General features: G+C 36.0%; 1 protein-coding gene across 4 annotated transcripts in view; it reads right to left on the bottom strand.

Annotated features, from left to right (window-relative positions):
- Positions 1-24,384, bottom strand: part of ITGBL1 (integrin subunit beta like 1) — a 281,882-nt gene that overhangs the window by 137,743 nt on the left and 119,755 nt on the right. For all 4 annotated transcript variants that reach the window (XR_003116469.1, XM_025364141.1, XM_025364140.1 and 1 more), the window contains 2 exons: positions 9,298-9,444; positions 1,686-1,808 (listed from right to left, as the gene is read on the bottom strand). Coding sequence is in view for 3 of the 4 variants with exons in the window: in XM_025364141.1 (XP_025219926.1) it covers positions 1,686-1,808; positions 9,298-9,444 (270 nt within the window). In the remaining variant the exon portion in view is untranslated. The remainder of the gene's footprint in view (positions 1-1,685; positions 1,809-9,297; positions 9,445-24,384) is intronic.

The raw sequence follows: 24,384 nt of genomic DNA, 5'->3' as shown, positions 1-24,384 counted from the left end.
GCAGATTGGTTTCATGTGAATGACACATGGAAAGATTTACAATCCCAGGCAATGTCACCCCCAGAGGGTGTTTACTAGAGTGCTGGTGTCCTTGATCAGAGACTTTGCACCATGAAATTGCTTAAGCCTCAAACAAATGGAAATAACAACTAGAAAGTTTGAAAGTTAAACATTTTCTGTTGTGTTGTTTCAAGTTACATGTTTCTATGTATACATGCAAATAGACTCTGCTTTGTTGGTGTGTATCACCACACACTGGCCCCAAAGCATGTTCCAGTCTTCTTTTTTTTTTTCATCTGTAATAATTAGAAACTAAACTTGAAGAGGACAAATACATATATTTGTGGATGGATTTGTCTAATTGATCTAATTATTTTGGATTGAGCCCTTTAAGAGAGACTTGTCTGAGTAGCATCTTGCTTAGGCCATTGACTTGGAAAAATGAAAACAACAATTTTGTGTTTGTTTGCTTTATCCAGGTGGGTTGTACAGCCAGGAGATCAAGGAGGAAAGGCCAGTCAGGCCTAAAATAAGTGTATTTGTATGACTTATAGGAATTGAAGCTACTAAAATGTAAACAAAGGAACGAGCTTGTCCTATGCTAGCCACACTTTCTCAGGGGTCTCTGGTTCCACCTGGCCCCATTGGGTCCTAATCCTTCTAGAAAAACAATACTTCTAAAACTACTATTTCTGCATGTGGGGCAGTATTCCTTCAGCTGGAATCCCATCAGATAGGAGTCAAATATAAGTTCAATCATAGCAGAGAAGAATTTACCTAAACCGAATGATTCTCTCTGCTTTCTACTTTCCTTTTCCTATGCCATTCAAGGTTGCAAATGGAAACTCTGGGCACAGGCTTGCAGGTTGAGCAGAAGAAACGAAAACTACAAGTGGTGAGGAGAGACCCCTCTTGTGGAGCTCTGAGCTCTGAGGCACTGATGCAGTCGGGAGTGGTGAGGCATCAGGAACACAGACACGAGCCCAAATTCTACTATCATCGGTGGACTGACCCTGGGTTCATTACCTAATTTATTCAAGTCCCAGGTTCCACATCTATCTATGAACATAAACATAATTCTTACCCTAGAGTGATGTTGTGAGAGAAAATATAATGAATGTAAAGCACTTATTGCAGAATTTGTCACTAGCAAACATGCAAGAACTGCTACAACAGAAAAATGAATTCAGTAATGGTGGTACATAGAAAAGCTCATTGCAAATGTTATCTAAGTGTGTAGGGATGGAGAGGGGGAGGTAAACTCTAGGCTAATAACCCTGTTGACCTTCAGTGTCCCCAGTAGGATGTGAGACGCATGTTTTAGAAAGGGAAAAACAAAGAAATGAAAATATACACTTAAGAGAGTAGGAGAAAGGAGAATAAAAGTGGCTAAGGTGAGCAGAGGAGATGGTATTCTACTAGGACTACTTCAGAGCTATGCAATTGGTCTGTTGCCATAATGACACAGCTCTCCTCTGGGGACAATTTGGCTTTGCATCTAAAAAGTACTAGTCTACTCTTAATGCTATAGTCTCACTCTCCTTATGTGAAATGTTTTCCAGATAAACATAGGTTTAAACTGAATTAGTACACCTAGAGCAGAAATTTATGTAGAGATAAAAGAACAATGTAATAGGTGAAAAAACAGGTACTTTTATTAATTTCTACAGAGCCAATATACATACCTCCACATATTTCTTCTGTTTCATCATCTATGCATTCTCTATCGTCACACTCACAAAATTTACCATATACAAGTCCACTTCCATCTGAATTATCACACTTACACCTGCCACAGTGACATGTACCTAAACCATGAAAACAAAAAAGACTATTTGTTACATGCATATAAAATTATAATTAGTGGATTTTTATACCCATTCTTTTAAGAGAGTAGATAATCCAAATCGATTTAATATTTCAATTAGATATTTCTGTGGGCATGGTGAGGTAAAGTGCACGCTACTCTTTCTTGAGGTTACTGTAGCATGGCAATTATATTTTACATCACTCAACTATTATTATTGACCCCTAATGGTTTAATGAATGTAAATTTGACCTCTTTAAGTGCAGAGCTACTTTACACATAGCCATCCAACCAATGCATGAAGGTCTTCTGATCACACCTGGGTCTGAAGTGAAATAAAGCAGGAAATTCTAAGCTTTGGGAGGGAAACAACCTTGCTTATCTTCCTCACCAGTATTTATTCAATGCTTTGCACAATGTTTGAACATACTATTTATGTAGTAAATATTTGCAGAAATAATTTATTATCAAATGCATAAATAAAAATCATACGTGCCCCTGATAATTTCCCCTCCTAAGCATTAACTTATACTGATACACATGTCCTTACAATAATGGGACCAGAGTGGATTTCCTTAGGCATGGATTGCTGGGACCTCACCAGATTCTCAGGGGACTTCAGAATTAGAGAGGCATGGTAGTCATCTGGTCTACCACGAGCCACATACTCACCCAAGTCTGAAGATTCTACCACATCCCCCAAAAGTAATTTCACCAACATTAATATTGCACTCAAATAATATTGACAGGTAGAATGCTCACTTGAGAAATTCCCTTTTTAATGCATCTATTTTGAGTTTTAATGCTCATCACAGCCATCAACATGTATCCACCGAGACTTGATTACTCACAAGAAACCACCCCGGACTCTGAAAACCCAACAGGGATCAAGTCAGCCATAACCCTCCTCTCAGAGTTTTATATGAGCAAAAACCAATGTGATAAAATAAATACAGAAGTGCAAAGTGTTGCAGAAGCACACAGCAAGGGGATTTAACTGAGACCAGGAGGTCAAAGTCAGAGTCCCTGAGGAAGTAGTTGAGAACTAAAAGCCAAGTGAAAAAGCATAGCTAAGGGAAGTGAGATGGCAAAGAGGCTCACTTCCAGCACGAGACAATAGCACAGGCTCTGCAATAAAAAAGGAGGTGAAGAGAAAACATCACATGGGATTGAGGTATATAGAACAGCGTGAAAAGTGGCATGAAATGAATAAAGCAACCCGAGGTGCAGTTCATGGAAGTCTTATAGGTCATGTTAAAGATTTCCAGCTTTAATCCAACAACAATTGGAAGACACAGAAGCAAGGGAGTCCTGTGATCACGTATGAATTTTAACCAGATTACTCTGGTTGTCATGTAACAAAAACTAAATGAAGCAATAGCATAAGAATGCATGAACTAAAATGAGGCAAAAGTGGACACAAAGAAATAAGTTAAAGGGCTGTTAGATTTATCTGAAGGAAAGAAGACAGTGGCTAGATACATGATGCAGTAAGTTTAGAAAGGACCAAATGCATTTGGAGATATTTTTAGGAGAAAGAGTAGAGGGCATTTGGTGACTGACTGTAAAGGGCAAAGGATGGTGAGGAACCAAAGATGCTGTTTATAATTTGGTTTGAATTACTAGATATTGGCAAATCCATATGTGATGTATTAGAAACAGCATGAACTTGTGAGTAAGGTAGAGCTGTAGCTGAATTCAGAGTTTTAATCTTCATGAGCTATGCATTTTTAAAGGCATTGCTTTCATTTCTAATTCCCAGATTCCATATCTGCAAATAATCTCTGCTTCACAGAACTGTTGCCAATACCAAGTGATGAATATGTACCCAGTCATGTTTCTAGAAGCACTGCTGAACCTAGTACATAGTAGGATTTGAGAAAATTCCAGGTTCTTCCTCTTCTCCCATTAAGATACAGAGTATATTCGTCATACTTCAAAACATTTTCTCCAGAAAATATATTTACGGACGCTGACAATATCCTTGTTTTCATATCCTCTGTATGATTCTGTTACCCAGATCACTTGTAACTCACTATTATCTATAAAATTTTCTCTCATAGTTACACATATATGGTGATTTTGCCAAATTTATTTTTCTACCTTGCAAATACTCATGTGAATTTTCCTGCTATTAAACTTCATTTTATTGCATTTTTCCCTAAAAGCTATCTCAATTCATAAAAGTAATTTGAAATCTAATGCTATAATTTATGCTATTGCTTCATCTAGTTTTTATTCTCTAATTATCACCCTCCTTTTTCATTTTCACATTTATTCATTCTGTCTCTCAACCACCCACATATCCAGCCATTAAGCTTTCTTGTTATCTATTATGCTACTGGCAAGGAACTAGGTGCTATAGAAAATAATGAGATGCTTAAAATTAAGTAAATCATAGACCAGGAAGAAAGAGATACCCTATTAATACATTTCGTATAGCATTTGCCACAAGTCTATTGCAAAAGCCTTTGTGTCATATGTTTTCTTGTTTTATAAATACAAATATAAACCTATATAAATATTATACATGTAACAATATATAATATGGGCCTCTCATATACAATATGAGAACAGGAAGTCACTTGGTTAGGGTTGTGTATGGGGAAGTTTTTCAGGAAAGATGGGAAGGAACAGCCTCTGTCTCCAAATTCTATGACTCCTCACTGAAGTCCCCCATAGGCAGCTTCCTCTCATCCACACGTCAGAACCATTCCTGGCTGATGTGGGAAGTTTACAACAGCTCAGAGACTTCATGTCTCACCCATAAAACAGAATTCACAACTGAGCCTCCAAGACATGGCATATGGACACCCAGGCAAAAGCTCCAGACTCCTGTGCTCATGCTATGACACACAGCTTCTCTCTCGTGGTTGCCAGTTATTTCAGCTTCTAGGATTGGTCTTCTGCCTTATACTAGATTATTTTAGCCCCTATTTCTCATAGTGCCCAATAGAGCTGACTCTCTCTAGGATGACTGACCAGACATGTACAGCAGCCCACACCCCTGTGCAGTGGTGCTGGGGCCTCACTCTGCTCTGCACACTAGACCTCTCTTCTAGTTTTCCCAGAAAGTAAGCCTCTGGAACACTTTGGTTCCCAGTTCTATCTCACCCTGCCCTTCAGTCTCATTCCCCAATCCATTTAACTCCTCTTCCCCTTCTGCTCCAAACTACTCGAGAAAACCACACTGTGATATGAAAGGGAAAGATTAATAGAGAGACTTCATAGGCTAATGCAATTTGGGGGAAGTGGTCCTGAACTCGGATGGTGGAAGTGGGTATTAAAAGAAAGACAGGGAGAATGAGATTGCCAAAGTAAACATGAAAGGCTTAGATATTTAGACAAGAGTAAATGAGACAGAAAAGATTAAATGCAACACTGAATACAAATGTATCCTTTGGCCAATTGCATTTCTGGTAATTTGCCTTGAATATACACCTCCAAAAATATAAAAATACATGTACACTAGATCATTCTGTGCAGTATTCTTTACAATCCAAAATACTGACAACTGTCTAAATGCTCAAGCATAAGAGCTCAATTGAATAAATTACATTGCGTACATAGAATCCAGTCTTATGTTTTTGAAAAAATAACCAGAAGGATTTCTATTAACTGATTTGGAGTGAATTCCAGGAGATTATATTGAGTGGTAAAAGCAGAGTGCAAAAGAACACATGGAAAGCACAACCATTGCACAGGAAAAAAAATGGGAAACAATAACACACAAATATTTCTATTTATCTTTACACAAAAAGAAATACATGCACAGAAAAGGAAGAAAGCGATAAAGTTGGTTATCTATAAGGTGAGGGTAAGCCGGGTGCAAGGTTTGACGAAGAGAGTGATGATTCTCTGAGTATGCTTTTCTGCATAGCTTTAACTTTTAGAAGCAAGTTAGTGTACTATACATTATAAAATATATTAATACAGATGGGAAGGGATTATAAAACCTGAAAGTGAAAGTGATCTGAAATAAATAAGCCAACTTGTATTTCAAACAAGTGCCGTAACCACGTGAAAAGAGAAGAAAATAAAATAAGTCTGAGTAACTTATAACACAGTATTCAATTACATACCCCAATCTTGGGCATGATTGAGGTACACTGAGTGGGGGGAAGTGGAGAGGGGTGGACTGCAAATCCTAATCTCTTCTAGTAGATTTTATTTGTCTAGTGGTGTGTCTGCACCACTTCTAGAAGTAACTAGAGATGTAGTATAGGATTGAGCAAATAAGTAAATATGTTGGAGGTATTGGGAGACAGGGTTCTCCCTGTGAAAATGGGACATGCAAATATGGAATGGAGAAAACAAGAAGTAATCCTGTGAGGGGACTAGAATTAGATGTATTGGTGTAAATTCATGATTTCTAAAATATGCATGTATGTGTACATGCATATCTTTGTGCAGGTATGTGTATATGTATTTGTGTGTACATGCACAGGCATATATTTACTAGTGTCAAGATAAATTAAAATGGAGACAAGGCCTAAAGAATCCCTGAGCAGACTAAGCCACTGAGGCCCCATAAACAATCCTAACTTTGCCTGATACTCAAAAATAAGTGAAACTTACCTTAAGTTATATCTTGTAAATGTCTACATTAAAGAAGAACAGAACTTACGTTTAACCAGTCAGAAGCAACCAACAAACTTATAATTATATAACTAGGGACTTTCCAAAAGGATAGACTAAATAAGGCAACCATATAATGTTAGCCAATCAACTATTTTTCTTTGCTTTCTTTTACTGTTCACCCTATAAAAGCCTCCCACTTGCATTCCCTCAATGAAGCTCCTGAACCACTTCTGATTTGGAGCTGCCTGATTCACGAATCACTGTTTGCTCAGATAAAATAAAAATTGTATTATGATTCAATCTAGCTTTTTGACACAAGCCTGTTTGCAGAAAGGGCCAAGAAGCAAATGCACTCCAGTGGAAATAAGCATTCCTAGTGCTCACAATTTTTATTGAAATACCATTTTCACTAAAAGGAATCAGGGCTATTTGGATAAGTGGCTGATTCCAAAGGTGTGGTGAAGCAGGAATGTGTTACTATGCCAACAAGAATTGCAAAAACAAACCAAAAACAACAACAAAAAAAAAAAACAAGGGAGGCATGTCACAAAAACACAAAAGCTAGCCCGATGGGCTCTAATACCTAATCTGGAAAACTCTGTGCACCAGAATAATTTTGTACAAAATGAATAACAAATCACTGAAATAATAAGAATTGTGCTTCTAGACTGATAATAAGTCACTAAGTAAATGAAATATCAAATAACTGGTAAATGAGAGAGGATTCCTGTTTGTGACAGAATGCTGAGTGCCAACTAGTCCATTCGGAGAGAATGTTACAGTTCTTAAATCATCATTTTCCAGTCATCATTGTCAATACTGTATCAGGTTATTGTCATCAGTGGATGATAAACCTAGGGTAATTTTAGTGAGGAATGTGATACATGTATGTTTTTAAAGTGTTTCCTCATAGAATGCACATTTGTGAAGAGGGTAAGTCAGAAATAACACAGTTGAGACACCAGCCAACACCTTGACCATCTCATCAAAACTGACATCACCACTATGAGCATATGGACATCATGTGCTTCCATATGAAACATCTGGAGAATATGAAACCATTTCTCCAGTGTTTTACCTCAGAATGTGTATGATGAATCTAATCATGGGAGACATAAGACAAATCCAAGATAAGTACACTTTTCTTTTAATAAAATGGGGACAACTTTCTTCACAAGTTTCAATGCTCCAAAGGTAAAGTCTGTGGAAATGGCCCAGCTTAAGGAAGACTAAAGAGAGATATAAACATAACATTTTCAATAGACTGAATCCTGCAAGGAGAGAAAAATGCTATAGAGGACACTATTGGGTCACTTGACTAAACCAGATTATGAATACAGGTATTGCATCCATGCTTAAAAAATGAGAGAGTACAGATGTCCTAGAAATGCATTTATATTGTATTGAATATGTTTTATCATCCACTGAAACACTTCTGTATGTTTTCTCCTTTAAGATATGTTAATGTGGTGAATTACATGTTTAGATTCCTTAATATTAAACATCTTTAGAATCCTAGACTACTGCATTTGATTATAATGTTCTTTAAAAAATAAAACCCTAAATTTGATTTGCAAACAACAAATAAATAAATCCAAAAATAGATTTCAAACCCAAAACAGAATTCAGGTCTTGTTTCTGAAATAAATTTGAAAAGAATTTTTTCAAGATGAAAGACACTATGGGGGGTGTGTGTGTGTGTGTGTGTGTGTGTGTGTGTGTGTGTGTGTTTGGAGGGGTGGGTGTTATGAATTGGAAGTAGAGGAATCCTACTAAGAAGAAAGAAAGACTGAAGTGCTAGAGAAATACGATGAGAACATCATGAACACAGAAAGGGACCTAACTGCTAAGACCATTTGTCATGACCCCTGACGGATCCACTCACACCTCGCTTTGGATATGGTCCTGATTCCTATCAGCAAAACACCTTTACTGAGCTCAGTCTAAAACACACAATCTGTTGCAATCAGACTGTGGGGAGTTCTCAGCTCTAGTTACAGGTGGGCCCTACCGACAATGTGAGCTTCGGGAGGAAAGGTACTCATTCGTGAAGTCAAATCCTCACCTTTAGCATTTAGAGCAATGGGTTGCACACTCGATCTATATTAAAATCACCCAGAGAGCTTTAAAAAAACCACCAAAGTCAAGGCCAGACACCAAAGCACTTGAAACAGAACCTCTGCTGTACTACATGAGAACTGACGGTTTATTCCTTTCCCCTTGGGATGCTGATGTTCAACCATGGTTGAGAAAAACTGATTTTGAGGTTTCACCTGCCCAAATGTAAAAATAGTATTTAATTTAGGTAACACTCACTGAATACCATTGAAACCTAAACTGCAACTCTTTTATATGATTTTGCTAATCAATTTTGATAGCATCTCTATAATTTTGTAAAAAGTATTTTCGAATAACTTCTATAAAACAAAAAATATTTTGATCAAACAAAAAATCTTTCTGAGACTATATCCTTCAAGGAGTTTATAACCAGTATATCTGAAACTTCTATCAGACTTAAAGTATTTGGTTCTATTTTGTGAAGGTAAAAATTCAAAGCACCCTTGATCTGTAACAGAAAATAATTAAGTCGGTTTATACAAATTCCTTTTAAGAGATGTAATCCGGTATTCAATATCATGGCTCACAATTTACGTAAAATGTTGTTGGGATGTTGTTTCCAGTGAATATCCTGCTAGAAGGAGGCATTTGGAACAGCTGGAAAGTATCAGACTTGCCTGTCTCAGCAAGATGGCACTTTTTTCTATTGATTTATCTGAATTTCACTTCTAAAAAACACACTCAAAAGCAGACTCACTCAGAGATTCGACATTTCTCCATGCCCACATATTTCCATTAAAAACAAAATTCGATTATTTCACTTAAGCATTTTCACAGGGTATACTTCTTACCTGCATTAGAGCAGATGATGTCTTGTGAATTCTTGCACATTTGGTTACTTTTCTTCTTTGTCAAGTCACAGTGAGTTGGGTACTGGCAAGCATCCCCATACCATCCCTGGTCACACTTGCACTTGCCACAGTCACACTTACCATGGCCTGAGGATTGAACAACATCTAGTCAGACTCAAATTGTTTTCCAAAGATAACCATTACTATAACACATACTCTTAACAGTGACATTGATTTGGGACTGAGCTATAATAAATTGAAACTCATGTATATCACAGTGGCTGAGGGGTAATGCTATTATATAAAATGCAATGGAATGTGAAAATTTTATTTCAATAATCAACTGATAAATGATTGTGAAAACATTAATTTATGAAGACATTAGGATAATACATTAAAAAGCGTAATAAATCACATAGTCAGAAAATTCAGCACTGAAAAAACATTCTATCCAGCATCTCAGTATTTAAGAGACAAAAGACCAATGAAAAAATACTTCTACTTAACTGTATTTTACATAACACATTAAACCACAAACCTCGAATGAAGACTTTTACATGAAACTCTACTGAACACTGGCCTTACAGTTACTCGAATTAAGCATGTAATGAAATTTATGGATATATTATATACCAACTTCAGTAATAGGGTAATAAAATATGTATATATTTTGTTTCATATTCATCCACCTCCACAGAAATGTCTCAATCTTCAATGTTCTCAATAGTCATTTTCCTTTAATGCATGTTGTTTTCGTTGTTGTGATCAGTAATGTTATTAAGTCCTGCTTGATGAAGCCTACTAGTTTTTATTGATTGCACATTAGTCTGACAGAAGTACAAAACATGTGCAGTACTTAGTCCTTGTCCTCAAAGAACTTACAAACTTCAAAGTCAAGGCTAATATACAAAGAAGCTGAGGTGATTGCAGCCAGAAGTGATTGTCACCTCGAGTTAAGTTGAGCGATATAGTCTATGACCTATAGACATAAGAGTAGAGACCTTCTGGACTTCCTTGACGGTTAACTGGCCCTTGAAAGTTGAACAGATTTTGAATGAGTTACAGGAAGAGTGTACACACATTACTCAAGACAATACTACTATGTCTAAATGTCTAAAATTCACAGGCCACATGAAGTCATTGATCCAATTCAACGTGGTAGCTGAAATCCAAGGGATAAGGTCCAGATGGTTGGTCAGTATGAATGGCTTGGAAGCTGCCCATCTGGGCATGTTCGGCAGAGTCTGAATCTGTGATTGCCTGTGACTTTAAAACTGCTCTTTATGTGGCCCAGTCCATGTAAATGTTCCTATTTCTGTTGCATTTATAAAATTAATTATTCTATTGTATAAACAAAACCTTGCAAGTATCTTAATTGAAATTCATTCTATTCGGCACACATTACTTCGCCAAATTGATTGCATCATTTTGCATTCCTACCTGGCCTTACAAGATATTGTCAATCTTGGCCAACTTGGTATCACTTATAAGCAAAAGTGATCTCTCCTGTCAACCACCTAGACTATTTATAAAAGCATTAAGCCAAATTCCTGCAGTGGCTAAGGCTCTTTGATAAATCAACTATCTTGGAAACTGTGTTGACTCTTTAATAACATTAGTGTATTAGGTTGAACCATATGGAATTGCCACTTTCATAAGTTGAATATCAGCTGTTTCTTAAGGTTCCACACCAATAAACAGTCTTCATATAAACATTAAAGAAAATAGAAACGATTTAGAAGATAAAGCATTATGGTAGCAATAATTTGGTGAATCAAGAATGAAAGACTACTTAATGTGATTTTTAAAATTTTATATTGAATAGGACATCTTAGATCCTAAAGTATATACAATAGAGATGGGAAGTAATTTGCAGGTCAAAGGCAACATCTTCTTAAAGGTTAGAAGGTTAAAAATAGAAAGATGGGGGAAAATAAACAAAATGTATACAAGATAGGGAGAGATGCATCCCTTCCAAACTGACCCAATGAAGCATCAATAGAAGAAATATTCTAAGTAGCTTATCCCCTGAAGTGAGTTCATGAAGGCTAGGTTTCATGAAACTCTCTTCACAGAAGATTCTAGAGTAAAATAAACATGGAAAAGACTCTGCTATCTTCTGTTTTAATGTGTCATGATATACATCAGCACTCTAATGAGCCTCATATGTCCTATCATGAAAAATATTTTTAATTTTTTTTAGCTTAGAATTTGCAAAACTTTGGCTAGGAGGCCCCATTTTCTCATAACCCATATTAGCATCTTAGGCACATGCTTAAACTAAAACTGTGTCAGACACTGTAATGTGTTTTCAGCTTCTTTCTTAGCATCTGTTTGGAGGCAAAGATGACAGCTAATGTCAGACAGGGCCATCTGCCTTTACATTCTTTCTAAACTTTATGCCCAGTAAGGGTTCCATGATTCATTTTCTTCCATTTAGGAAAACTCATTGAATAGGAATTGATTTCTGACTGTCAAGAATTATCAAATAGCCTGTGTAACCTTGTTTAAAGATAAATATATATTTAAAAAATAGTATTCAGACTATCTTTTACAATGTTTTCTAAGGTTAGTAAGAGCTTTAGCAGACCTCAGGGGATTAGGTTGCTATATTATTGTGGCAAGGTAATCTATGTTACAGTGTTAATAATATGGCTTCAAAAAACACCTCATTTTTCAAAATAATTTATTTGTTATATGTTAGTTTCCTGAATCTTCCATAACAAAGCACCACAAACTCGCTGGCTTAAAAAAACAGAAATTTATTCTCTCACAGTGATGAAGGCTAGAACCTGAAATCAGGTTGGTTAGTTCTGGAGGACCTGAGGGAGAAATTGTTCCATGCTTCTCTCCCGGTTGCTGGTGGTTGCAGGTAATCTTGGGCATTACCTGGCTTATGGCAGTGTAACTCTGCCCTGATGATACTGCATATCCTTTCATATGCTTATTTGCAATACATCTATCTTCTTTTACCCATTTTTGTATTGAAATTTCACTCATTTTTATATATGAATATATAACATATATAATTATATACACATATGTACACATACACATACAAATATACCTGTATTTCTACATATATGTTTATAAATTTATATATACATGTATATGTATGTTTATCCTGGATGCAAGTTCATTGTCATATATATGTATATATAAAAACATATCTATGTATATCAACATATATATGTGCACATATATATATCCAGGATACATATGTATATACACACATAAATTGTTATATATACATTTATGTATGGATATATATGTATACAAATTGTGTATACATATATATGTATGTATACAAATTGTGTATACATATATATGTATGTATACAAATTGTGTATACATATATATGTATGTATACAAATTGTGTATACATATATATGTATGTATACAAATTGTGTATACATATATATGTATGTATATCCTGGATAGAAGTTCATTGTCACAAATGTAATTTGCAAATATTCTCTCCCAATTTGTGACTTGCCTTTTGTTCTATTAACAGTATCTTTTGAAGAGTAAAAGGTTTTGATCTTAATCCAATTTATCAAGTTTTTTCTTTAATAGTTGTTTTGTGGTATCTACCAGAAAAACCTTTGCCTAACTCCAGGCTTATTCTTCTGCTACAACCACAGTCTTGATTGCTGTAATTTATAGTAGATATGGAAATCAAGTATTCTGAGAACTCCAACTCTGTTTTTTTAAAAAATTATTTTGACTTTTGTAGTTCCTTTGATTTTCTATATAAATTCTAGAATCAGTATGTTGACATCAGCAAAAAAGCTTACACAGATTTTGATAGGGATTGCATTGAATCTATAGATAAAAGTAGAGAGAATTGCCAATCTTAACAATATTTAGTCTGTGAGTACAGTGTAATACATTGGTTGAGTTTTTAATGTTGTACCAGACTTGCATCTTGAGCCATACCTCATTTGGTTGTTAAGTATTATATTTTTATGTATTTATATATTGGATTCCATTTACTAATATTCTATTAAAGATTTGGTGGTCCATGTTTATAAATCATACTGGCAAGTAGTTTTGTTTGTTGTAAGGTCTTTGTCTACTTTTAGGATAAGGAAAATGTTGCCCTAATGAAGTGATTTGAAATGTATTCTCTAATCTCCTAGTTTTTGGAAGAGGTAGTATAGATTTAGTATTATTTTATCCTTAAGGGTTTGGTAGAATTTGCTAGTAAAATCATGGGAGCCTAGAATAATCCTTTTTACAAATGTTTAACTATGATTCACTTTGCTTGACCAATATTGGGCTATTCAAGTTATCTATTTCTTTTTAATTGATTTTGGCAGATTGTGTCTTTCAAGAACTTGGTCCATTTCATTTAAGTTCCTGAAATTAACAGGCATAGACCTGCTGATATCATAAGCTTACTATCTTTTTAACACGCATAGTGTTGGATATTATGTATGCTATTTCATGCTGATGCTGGTAGTATTTGTATGTCTTATATGTTTCTTGATCAGTCTGCTTAAAAATAAATCAATTTTATTGTTATTTTCAAATAATCAGCTTTTGGTTTTGTTGACTTTCTTTATTGTTTTTCTCTTTTCAATTTCACTAATTTTTTCTCTGATCTTTATTATTTTTCTTCCTTCTCCTGTATTTGGATTTAATTAGGTCTTTTTTCTATTTTCTAGGGTAGAAGTATAAATTAATTTTAAACACTTATTCTGTTCTAACATAAACATTTAATTCTGTAAGTTTTTCTGTAAGTACTATGTTAGCTGCAATCCACAAATTTTTGATGTTATATTTTTATTTTCATTCAGTTAAATATTTTTATTTATAAATTATTTTATTTTCATTCATTAAAATATTTTTAATATCCCTTGAGATTTCCTATTGACCTACGGGTTATGTAGCAGTGTGTTGTTTAAATTTTTTTCAGATCTATTTCTGTAATTTCTAGTTTAATCACATTATTATACGATCATACAGTTTCTTTTAAATTTCTGAAGGCTTCTATTATGACCCAGAAGATGATCTATCTTGCTCAATTTTCCTTATGCATTTTAAAATAATGTATCTTCTGCTGTTCTATAAACGTCAATTTGGTCAAGCTGGTAATAGTTTTGTTCAGGTTTTCTATATCCTCACTAATTTTCTATCTACTTGTTCTGTCGACTATGATAAAGGAGTATTGACATCGACTACAATTGTGGATTTCTTCCCCTTTCAGTCTGTCATTTTTAAAATTTATGTATTTTGAAATGCTTTATGTGCGTATATATTTAGCATTTTTAAACTTAGGATATAATTACTTTTTCATTGTGTAATATCTGTCTTTATCCTTGATATTATTTCTTGTCCTAAAGCCTACTTTGTCTAATATCAGTAAAGTTGATTCAGTTTTCATCTGACGGGTGTTTGCATAGAATACCTTTCCCATTCATTTATATTTAACCTGTCAATGTCTTATCTTTAAAGTGGTTTATTATAGATTAGTCATGCGTCAGTTTTTATACAATCTGACAATCTCTATCTTTTAACCGGTTAAAGAGGTCACATTTAACATGATTTTTTACATTGCTGGATATAAATCTACCAACTTTCTAAGGAATTTTCATTAGCTTTATCAGTTCTTGTTTTTGCCTCTTTTTTCTGCTTTCTGTTTTGTTTATTGAGCATTGTTTTTTATTCTATTTCCTCTACTATTTGTATACTTTAATTTTTAGTGGTTGTCCTATTGTATACATTACATATCTTTAATCAACCAGAGTTTACATTCAAATAATATTGTACCACTTTACATGGAATTTAAGGAATTTAAAACATTAAATTCCCAGCTCTTTCCTCTCATTCTTTGTGCCATTTTACTTATGCATAAACACACACACGTTTCCTATAGACACACAATCTACTGCCATTAATTTTGTTTTAAACAGTTATTTTTAGAGCAACTAAAAATAAAACTATAATGCTATTATACTTTAATTTATTCCATTTCCATTGCTCTTCATTTCTTTGTGTAGATTCAGATTTGTCAAGTATCACATTCCTTTTGTCTAAAGAACTTCCTTTACATTTATTTAGGGTAGGTCTGCTGTAATGAATAGTCTCATAAAAATCCTTAATTGTTTTCATGTTTGGAATATACTTTTTGCTGGATATAGAATTCAATGCTAACATCTATCTCTTTCAGGCCTTCAAATACATCACTTCATTTTCCCCAAGCTTGCATGGTTTCTGACAAGAAGTCCCCTGTCATTACTATCTTTGTTCCTCTGCATATGTTTCTTTTTCTGTAACTGCCTGTAAGAGTTTGTTTGTTTTTGTGTTTGGTAATTTGAAAATGATAAGTCCACCTCTTTGTTTTTGTGTGATATGTATTCTTCGTTATTTTTCTATGTCGAGCTTTCATTTATTTATGTTCCTGTTTCCTTCCCATAGCTGCCATGGATACTCACAAGTGCTCTAAGAGCAAGAAGATTTATTACCCTTCCCCCCAACAGTAAAAGATTTTGTTTTATAGGGGAAATAGGTACCAAGTGTCTGGATAGTTTCATGACCATCCTGGAGGAGTTGCTCCTCTCTTCCTTGAGTTCCCCACTTCCTGGATTTGTTTTCAAAAGCATCCTCCAGTCCTTTCTGTGAGAGCTCAATGGGATTTATAGATACAAATCTGAAGAGGATGTGGACTCTCTCAAATTCTGCAGCACCCCGGGGCTTCATGCTCATTCACAAGGGCACGTTTGGCTGCTAACAACTTTCCCACCACCCTTCTCAGCGCCTAATTGTGTCTACCCAGCTAAGCCCGAGCTCATTTCTCTCTCTCCCTTCATCTGCCTATCTATCTCCAGATTTTGGGCCAGTTGCTTTTCCTGCGACTTCAGATCTTGGATGAATTCAGAAACACATGGGGATTTTTAATTGTCCCACTTTTCTTCAATGTAAGAATGGGAATCACATTTTGTAACTTTCTACATCCCTAAGTGGAAACCAGAATCTTACAGCCACTTTGCAAATAAGTTCATTAAGGATAAAGGATAACTAGAGCTCACATCCCCAACACCTGTGATGCTACACAGCCCTGCATTTACATGTATATTGGAAATAATCAATTATAGCTCAGAGATTGCAAATACAAAAAAAAAGATAACTTGAGTTACTTGTATTTGTCTTTTTAACCACTTGGAATGTTTATTTGTTTTTACATTTTAAAACAGCATACAGAGGGATGTAATGTGTAACTTTTGATGTAGGTGTAAATTTTTGTTCATGTATAAATTATTTAACTTAATTTTATAATATCTTTTAAAAGTAAATGTATTACTCTACACACATTATAATGTGTTTTAAGACTAAAAACAAATTTTAAAAATTTGATTTTTATCTTTTCACGATTACTACTGGCAACAATTTTATCACATAGAGAAGGACAGATATTAAAAATTTATTCTCTCTGTGCATCAAATAAGCTAGGTGTACCACTGCTACAGTCTCATGATAACCTTGAAATAGAGGTATTTTAATTTGAACACTTAGTTGACTCTGCCAGCTAAAATCCATTTGCTTTGTTCAAATATGTAAATTTCCAAAACCTGTTTTGTGTCCTGTTTTCCAGGGTATTCAAATATGCTCAGTTTATAATAGATAAACTCAATTTTTCTCTAGTCATTTTTGAGCCACCATAGATTCCTAAGCCTTCTCTAGTAATAAGAAACAAAGAAACTATGTCACATTCTAAGAAAAAATTGTGAAATAATTATTTATCTGATATTACAATTATTTCATGATTTGAGATAGAAACTTCACCATTTTTAAGAAAGAGCACCAGTCCCTGGCTTGCTTCTCAAGCTGAGGGGAAAAAAAAAAAAAAAAAAAAAAAAAAAAAAAAAAGTTCCTCAGATATTTCTGCTTTTCATTCCTGAGAACACTTTCATGTGGACAATGGAAGAATATAGAAGGTTCCACTGTCTCAAAATTAAAAGGTCTCTACTCTTGTCCTGCCTGGACACTAACTAGCTATGTAATCTTGACAGGAAAATAAAAAAGAAGAGAAGAAAGGGAAACTAATAATTATTGGCTTCCAGTACTATGATGAATACTTTATGCAAGCTAGTCCGATTTTCATAATGAGCCAATAAGATGGGCTTTGTTTTTCCATTCTACAAGTGAGAAGACTGAGCAGAGTTTAAGTGTTTGGTTTGGCTCAAGGTCACATAGCTGGTAAGCTCAAAAGCTACGTTTTTCCCATGACAGCCAACATTATCTGTTTAGTTCTGGAATTTAGCAATGGACTTGAAAGGACTCTTTTGCTCTAGGAAAAGTGGTGCTAGCAAAAGCTATGGATTGGTTGTTTGATAGCACTGGTTTTATTTTTACTGCTTCCTTTGAAACACACATGCTTAGAACTGGATTATTCACAATGCTTGGTGAAAGAACTATAACAGTAAAGTTATTGAACTTCACCATTTAAAATTGAATAATGCTAAAACTGGTACATAAAATAATTCAGAAACTAGTCATGAAATTTTTCTTGAGCTACCTCACTGTGCTCATGTGCAAAATTAAGAGATTGGATTGAATAGCCCCAAGATTCCCTTCATCTCGAAAATCCCATACTATACTCTCAATTATTTTCTTTTTCTCATAACAAAGTAGTATTTTCAAATTGGGCACTTAACCTATTAAAACAAAGGGGTGACAGACATCAATTTCTTGTGATCAGATCTTGTTTGCTACTAAAATCAATGATAACACAGTTAAAATTCTATGTGTCATTCAAAGTATCCATTAAAATATTACAGATAATCAAGATATGTTTATTGTTCAGGTGCATCTGCATTCATACTACTAAAACTGGGGGCTGTAAATATTAGAATTCTAATAACCTGTAACTGAAGGATGAAGTTGAAATTACAGTACGCAAAATACAATATTTTGGCTGAACTTAGAAAATTTTATAAAGTCAAACATATAATCATGTGTATCAAATTCATGAAAGTTATATAAACACACACACACAAATACAAATACACAAACACTAGTTTGGGATTCAGGAAACCTCTAGGTGTTAGTATAGATGATGTCACTGCCAGCTCTGTGGACTTCAGCCAGTTGGTTAATCTTTTAATGTTTCTGGTCCCAATATTTTTGTCTGGTAAATTAAAAATGTATACGAGATCAGAATTTCTTGAGAGAGGCAAGGCCTTTAAGAGGGTATCTGAATTTTTTCTTCCTCTGTCCTGTTTCATCCACATAAATCCCAAAAACTTGGTGATGCTTTCCCTACCAGAAAATCCATGATAATAAAAGAGAGTATGGCATATCTCAGGTGTCCTGAGAAGAGAACGAGAGAAAGGGAAGACCACTAGATTTGATGATAGACATTCTCCATTCTCTTTGTCACCTTCTAGCTTTCAGTTCTAAGACTCTATTTGTCAGAAATCTTTAAAAAAAATTTTAGATTCAGGGGGTACCTGTGCATGCTTGTTACATGGGTATATTGTCTAATGGTGGGGACTGAGCGTCTAGTGCACCCATCGTCCAAATAATGAACATTATATCCAAAAGGTCACCTTTCAACCTCCACCTCCTCCCTCCCTCCCCCTTTTTGGAGTCCCCAGTGTCTATTACGTCAATCTTTATGTCCCTGTGTACCCATTAGTTAGCTCATTCTCTTATAAGTGAGAACATGCAGTATCTGACTTTCTATTGTATCAGAAATCTTTAAAGATTCCTCCACCTCTTTTGCAATAAAAACAATCCTCACTTTAGTTTCTTCCTTGGTCTTTTGCCTTCTCGTTGGGCTTCTTTCTTTTTTTTCTTAAGACGGAGTTCGTGGCACTATCTCATCTCACTGCAACCTTCGCCTCCCGGGTTCAAGCAATTCTCCTGCCTTACTCTCACAAGTAGCTGGGACTACAGGAGTGCACCACCATGCCCGGCTAATTTTTGTATTTTTAGTAGAAGCGGGGTTTCACCATTTTAGCTAGGATGGTCTCAATCTCCCGACCTCATGATCCGCCCACCTCGGCCTCCCAAAGTGCTGGGATTACAGGCGTGAGCCACCGCGCCCAGCCCCTTGTGGGGCATTTTATTTAAGAGAGTCTGTTAGCATCAGATACACCAAATGACAGAAGCCTCTCAAGTCGGAGAACTTAACATCTACCAATATTTATTGGTCAATGCAAGTGAACTTGATAATCAAACAGGAATACAAGACTCTTGAAATGTATCCAGAATAGGATACCTGAGATGAGTGAAATCTCCCCAGTTTTACTGAAAAAGAAAAATGCAGCTTCACAAATCACTCTTACTTCCTCGAGGCCTCACTGTAGAGGGAGGAAACTATGTCACATCTAGAATTCTAAGAAAAGATCATGAAAGAATTCTTTATCTGATATTATAATTATTCCATGGTTTGAGATAGAAACTTGAACATTTTTAATACAGAGGCACAAGAAATCTGGCTAAATGAATACAGGCACATTTATGTGTGCATATATGTGTCTATGTATTCACATATGTAAGTATATGCACAGGAGATCAGCAAGGCTATAAACTTTACCTTTTAAATGGTGACTCAAAGTAAAAGCATTGCATAATGAGATTATATTTAACATTCCTCCCAATGTTGAAAATGTTTTTCAGAACTCTTTGAATGTGCATCTTTGATAAACATTAATAATATTCTTCATCTGACAGTGCTGCTGCGTTCTTCATCCTAAGTTCCACTGGATACCTAAGGAGCAATCTCTGCCCACAGCCTTATTCCCCATTCCCCAGCAGCAGCTGTGCATTAGCATGGCACCGCTCTGTCTGTCCCATGAGGAGGGATAGGCAGGGCTGTGGAGTGCAGGCTCCAGTGACAGACTGCTTGACTCAGATTCTGCTTGTATGACTTGCTCACTATGTAACTTTAGGCAACTATTTAATCCGTCATACTAGTTTGCTAAGAACTGCCATAACAAAGTCCCACAAATCGAGTAACTCCAGACAACAGAAGTGTTTTGTCTCATATTTCTTGAGACTAGAAGTCCCAAACCAGGTGAGAACAGGACCAGGGTCTCTTGAGACTCTGAGTAGAATCCTTCGCTGCCTTATTTTGGCTTCTTGCAGTGACCTACATTTCTTGGAGTTCCTCAGCTCGCGGTTGAATCACTCCGATCTTTGCCTCTCCAATCATTCCAATTGCATGGCCTTCTCCAGTCATGTCTCTGTATGTCTCTTCTTTTTTTTTTTTTTTTTTTTTGAGACGGAATTTCCTTCTTGTTGCCCAGGCTAGACTGCAATGGCTCAGCCTCCCAAATAGCTGGGATTACAGGCATGTGCCACCACCCCTGGCTAATTTTGTATTTTTAGTAGAGACAGGGTTTCTCCATGTTGGTCAGGCTAGTCTCAAACTCCTGACCTCAGGTGATCCGCCTACCTCGGCCTCCCAAAGTGCTGGGATTACAGGCGTGAGCCACCATGCCCGGCCTCTTTTCTTCTTCTTATAAGGATACCAGCCATATTGGATTAAGGGCCCACTCTACTCCAGTATGATCTCAACTTAATAAATTATCTCTGCAAGGCCCAATTTCCAAGTAAGATCACATCCTGAGGTACTGGGTGTTACAACTTCAACACATCTTTTGGGCAGACACAATTCAACTCGTAACACCTCTCATGATCTCTGCTTCTTCCTAAGTGAAACAGGAGCTAATAATAGCACCTCTCTCAGAGAGCTGTTAAAGGTACAGAATGAGTCAGTACCCACAAAGCACTTAGAACACTGCGTATCAATAAAATGATAGCTATTACTATCCACACTGAAAGTGTTTGGAGAGCAGGTTGCCCTAACACAACTGTCCTGACCATCACAACCCTAAACTTAAATAAAGAAATACTTTTGCAGAATGAAATAAAGGACATTAAGTGCATATTTTGAGTCTGAGTCCTTCTCTCATATAGCACACAAAAATCCCTGATCAAATACTAATAGCGCATCTGGGTTACAGAGATATGAAATTTTCCTGGAGAATGTCCATAAAACTAACAGACAAATTACTAAGAGATGAATTCAAAATCAATTGGAGCCAGATAAGAATTTAAAGACTTTAAAGTGCTAACCAATGTTTTATCTATATAAAAACACACACACACATAAAACACTGAAATACATGCACATATATTTTCTTGTGTGTATTATCAGTATATTATTTTAAGGTTCCTAAATGCCACCCCTTCCCATATCCATATTATACCTTGACATCAGCTGCCTTTGGAAAAGCAACAGAAACATAACCAACAGCAAAAATTCATTTTTCTGTGTTTTTCATCTTTAGAGCAAAGGTCCTGATACAAACTGTTGGTTTCCAAAATGTAGGGCCCTCACTGAGGGAGTTAAAAAAAAATATTTGGTATACAAAAAGAAAACACTGGAATTAATACTTATCCTTATTTTTGTTTTATCTTTAAAAATGTTTATTTTGCACATTTTAAGTGCACATGTTGACGTAAAATACGCCTATATAAATTATAAATGAATATGCATATATGTGTAAATTTCACTTCTGATGTATAATCAAAAAAGTTTTGAATTGAGGTAAGCATAGGTTTGCAAAGCTATAAGAAAAATTCTATTTTTTAAGCTGGGTGATGAACACACAATACTAATATCGTTATTTTTTATACTTTAGGATAATATTTCACTCAAAAATTTTAAAAAGAAAAAAATATATGTTACAGTCTTTCTATAAGCAATAATATTAAAGATGTTGTTTAACAATGATGGTGTTTTGGGATTTCAATGATATCAAGAGATCTTACAACTCATAGTATCCTGACATATTCGCAAGTCACTGCCTGGGGAAGACACAGTAATACTAATCTTTGCAAGCTGAGGGGCTGTGAAGAGCCAATAGAATGTAACTACTAACTGTTTAAATGAAAAGGACACTATTATTCAGAAAAATGTTATGCCAGTATGAGAAATGTATAGAAAAGCTATGAATTGTGTGGCACTCCACAAAAGGGCCCTGTCCCCTGCCCCACCCTAGGAGGGGTGGAGTACAGACAGGGAAAGACAGAGCCTGAAGTCCAATCTGCACATCCCTGGAGAGGATTTGCAAATTTTCTCTGAATCATCTCAGAACAATTTCAACAGAATAAACTTGTGGCTGTTGAGGCCACAAGTGCCTGACCTAGGCCACCAAGTGTCCCACACACCCAGCATGGCTCAGGAGAACAACCATAATTGCTTCAAAGGAAGGTTGCTGTCCAAAGAGGGCCTATGGTGAGAACAAGTAGATGGGCCCACAAGGACTGCCAACCATTGACCACATGAGAAATACAGATGTCATCGTGTAAGAAAGCAACTAGAGAAATGAGACATAAGCAGGTACCAGGTAACAGTGACAAAGCCCTGTGAGCTGTGAGCAGTTTACTCCCAAGGATTATTGTCTTGACTCCAGGGAAAACCCACATTGATTGAAAGCAACCTGAATGGAATTTAATAACATTCTGTTATGAGCGGACTGAGAGCTGTTATGGGCTAAGTTGTGTCCCCCTACAATTCATATTTTGAAAACTTAAACCCTAGTATCACAGAATGTGACCTTATTTGGAAATAGGGTGGTTGTAGATAGAATTAGTTGAGATCACACTGGATTAGGTGGGCCCTTAATATGATATGACTGATATTCTTATAAAAAGGGGAAACCTTGGCTGGGCACAGTGGCTCAGGCCTGTAATCCCAGAACTTTGGGAGACCGAGACAGGAGGATCACCTGAGGTTGGGAATTAGAGACCAGCCTGACCAACATGGAGAAACCCTGTCTCTACTAAAAATACAAAAGTAGCCGGGTGTGGTGGTACACGTCTGTAATTCTAGCTACTTGGGAGGTTGAGGCAAGAGAACCGCTTGAACCTGGGAGGTGGAGGTTGCGGTGAGCCGAGATAGCACCATTGGACTTCTGCCTGGGTAATGAGAGACACGCTGTCTGAAAAAAGGGGGGGAGGAATCTGGACACAGCAGCACACAGAGAATGCCTTGTGAAGATGAAGGCAGGGATCGGGGTGATGTGTCTACAAGCCAAGGGTCATCAGCTGCCAGAAGCTCCCAAGGGAGCATGGAACAGAGCCAGAGCCTCTCTCACAACCCTCAGGAGGAACCAAGCCTGCCAACACTTTGATCTCAGCCTGCTGGTCTCCAGAACAGCGTGACAAAAACATTTCTGTAATTCAAAACCATCCCATTTGTGGCACTTTGTTATAGTAGCCCTTGCAAACCAAGGCAGAAGCTCAACATACAGTCTTCAAAAATTATAGGAAAATGAAGATATACCATTTTGCATTTCTGAGTTTACAGTTTCAAAAAGTAATTGCCACACATTGACATATTCAATGCATTTTAATCTATATGCTTAAGAGGTGACCTCATAAATGAGGGTTGAAATTTATATGAATCTTGGCAGAAATAATTACATCTGAATATTGTACCTGGGATACCCAGGGCCATCCTGAAAACTACATCGGAAGGCAAAAACTTCTGAACCAAAATATATATTTCTCCTTGCTAAAGTGTGTCTAAAGGCAGTAGGGAAAAAAAGCAATAGAAATCTCCCATATAATGAAACACAGCTGAGGCAATCACTAAGTAACAGGCCAAATGCCTCTCTATGAGTTTTCTTTCTAATTCTACTTGGGATTCCTCCATTCCCCAAAGTTTGTTGTCTAAAAAACAAGACCACTTTCTTTGTCTGAAAAAAATGTCGGTCCTCTCCTATTAACAACCCTGCATCACTAAATTCCAGTGGGTTGTGTAAAGAATCCCCCACACAAAGCTTACAAATTATGCCTGAGGAGTAGATGTTTCATAGGCAGAGAGAACATTTTTACTGCTCCTTCAAATAAATTTGCGACAAGGCTAAAACAAAGATTACCAATAATCACCTTATGCTCTACAAATGTTATGATCACTCAATTCTTTGGAATGTTATTTTCTCCTCACCCAACTAGAAAGGAGAAGAGGAGAAGATTGCAATAATTTATTTTTCTTTCCTTCTCACTCAGTTCAAAATTAACAAACGTTTATATTTTGAGTTAACTTTATTGTAAATCCTCTAA

Source organism: Theropithecus gelada, chromosome 17, assembly GCF_003255815.1.
Source record: "Theropithecus gelada isolate Dixy chromosome 17, Tgel_1.0, whole genome shotgun sequence".
Classification (NCBI taxonomy): Eukaryota; Metazoa; Chordata; class Mammalia; order Primates; family Cercopithecidae; genus Theropithecus; species Theropithecus gelada.
Note: the sequence above shows the minus strand (reverse complement) of the source record. Positions and strands in the feature narration are given on the sequence as shown.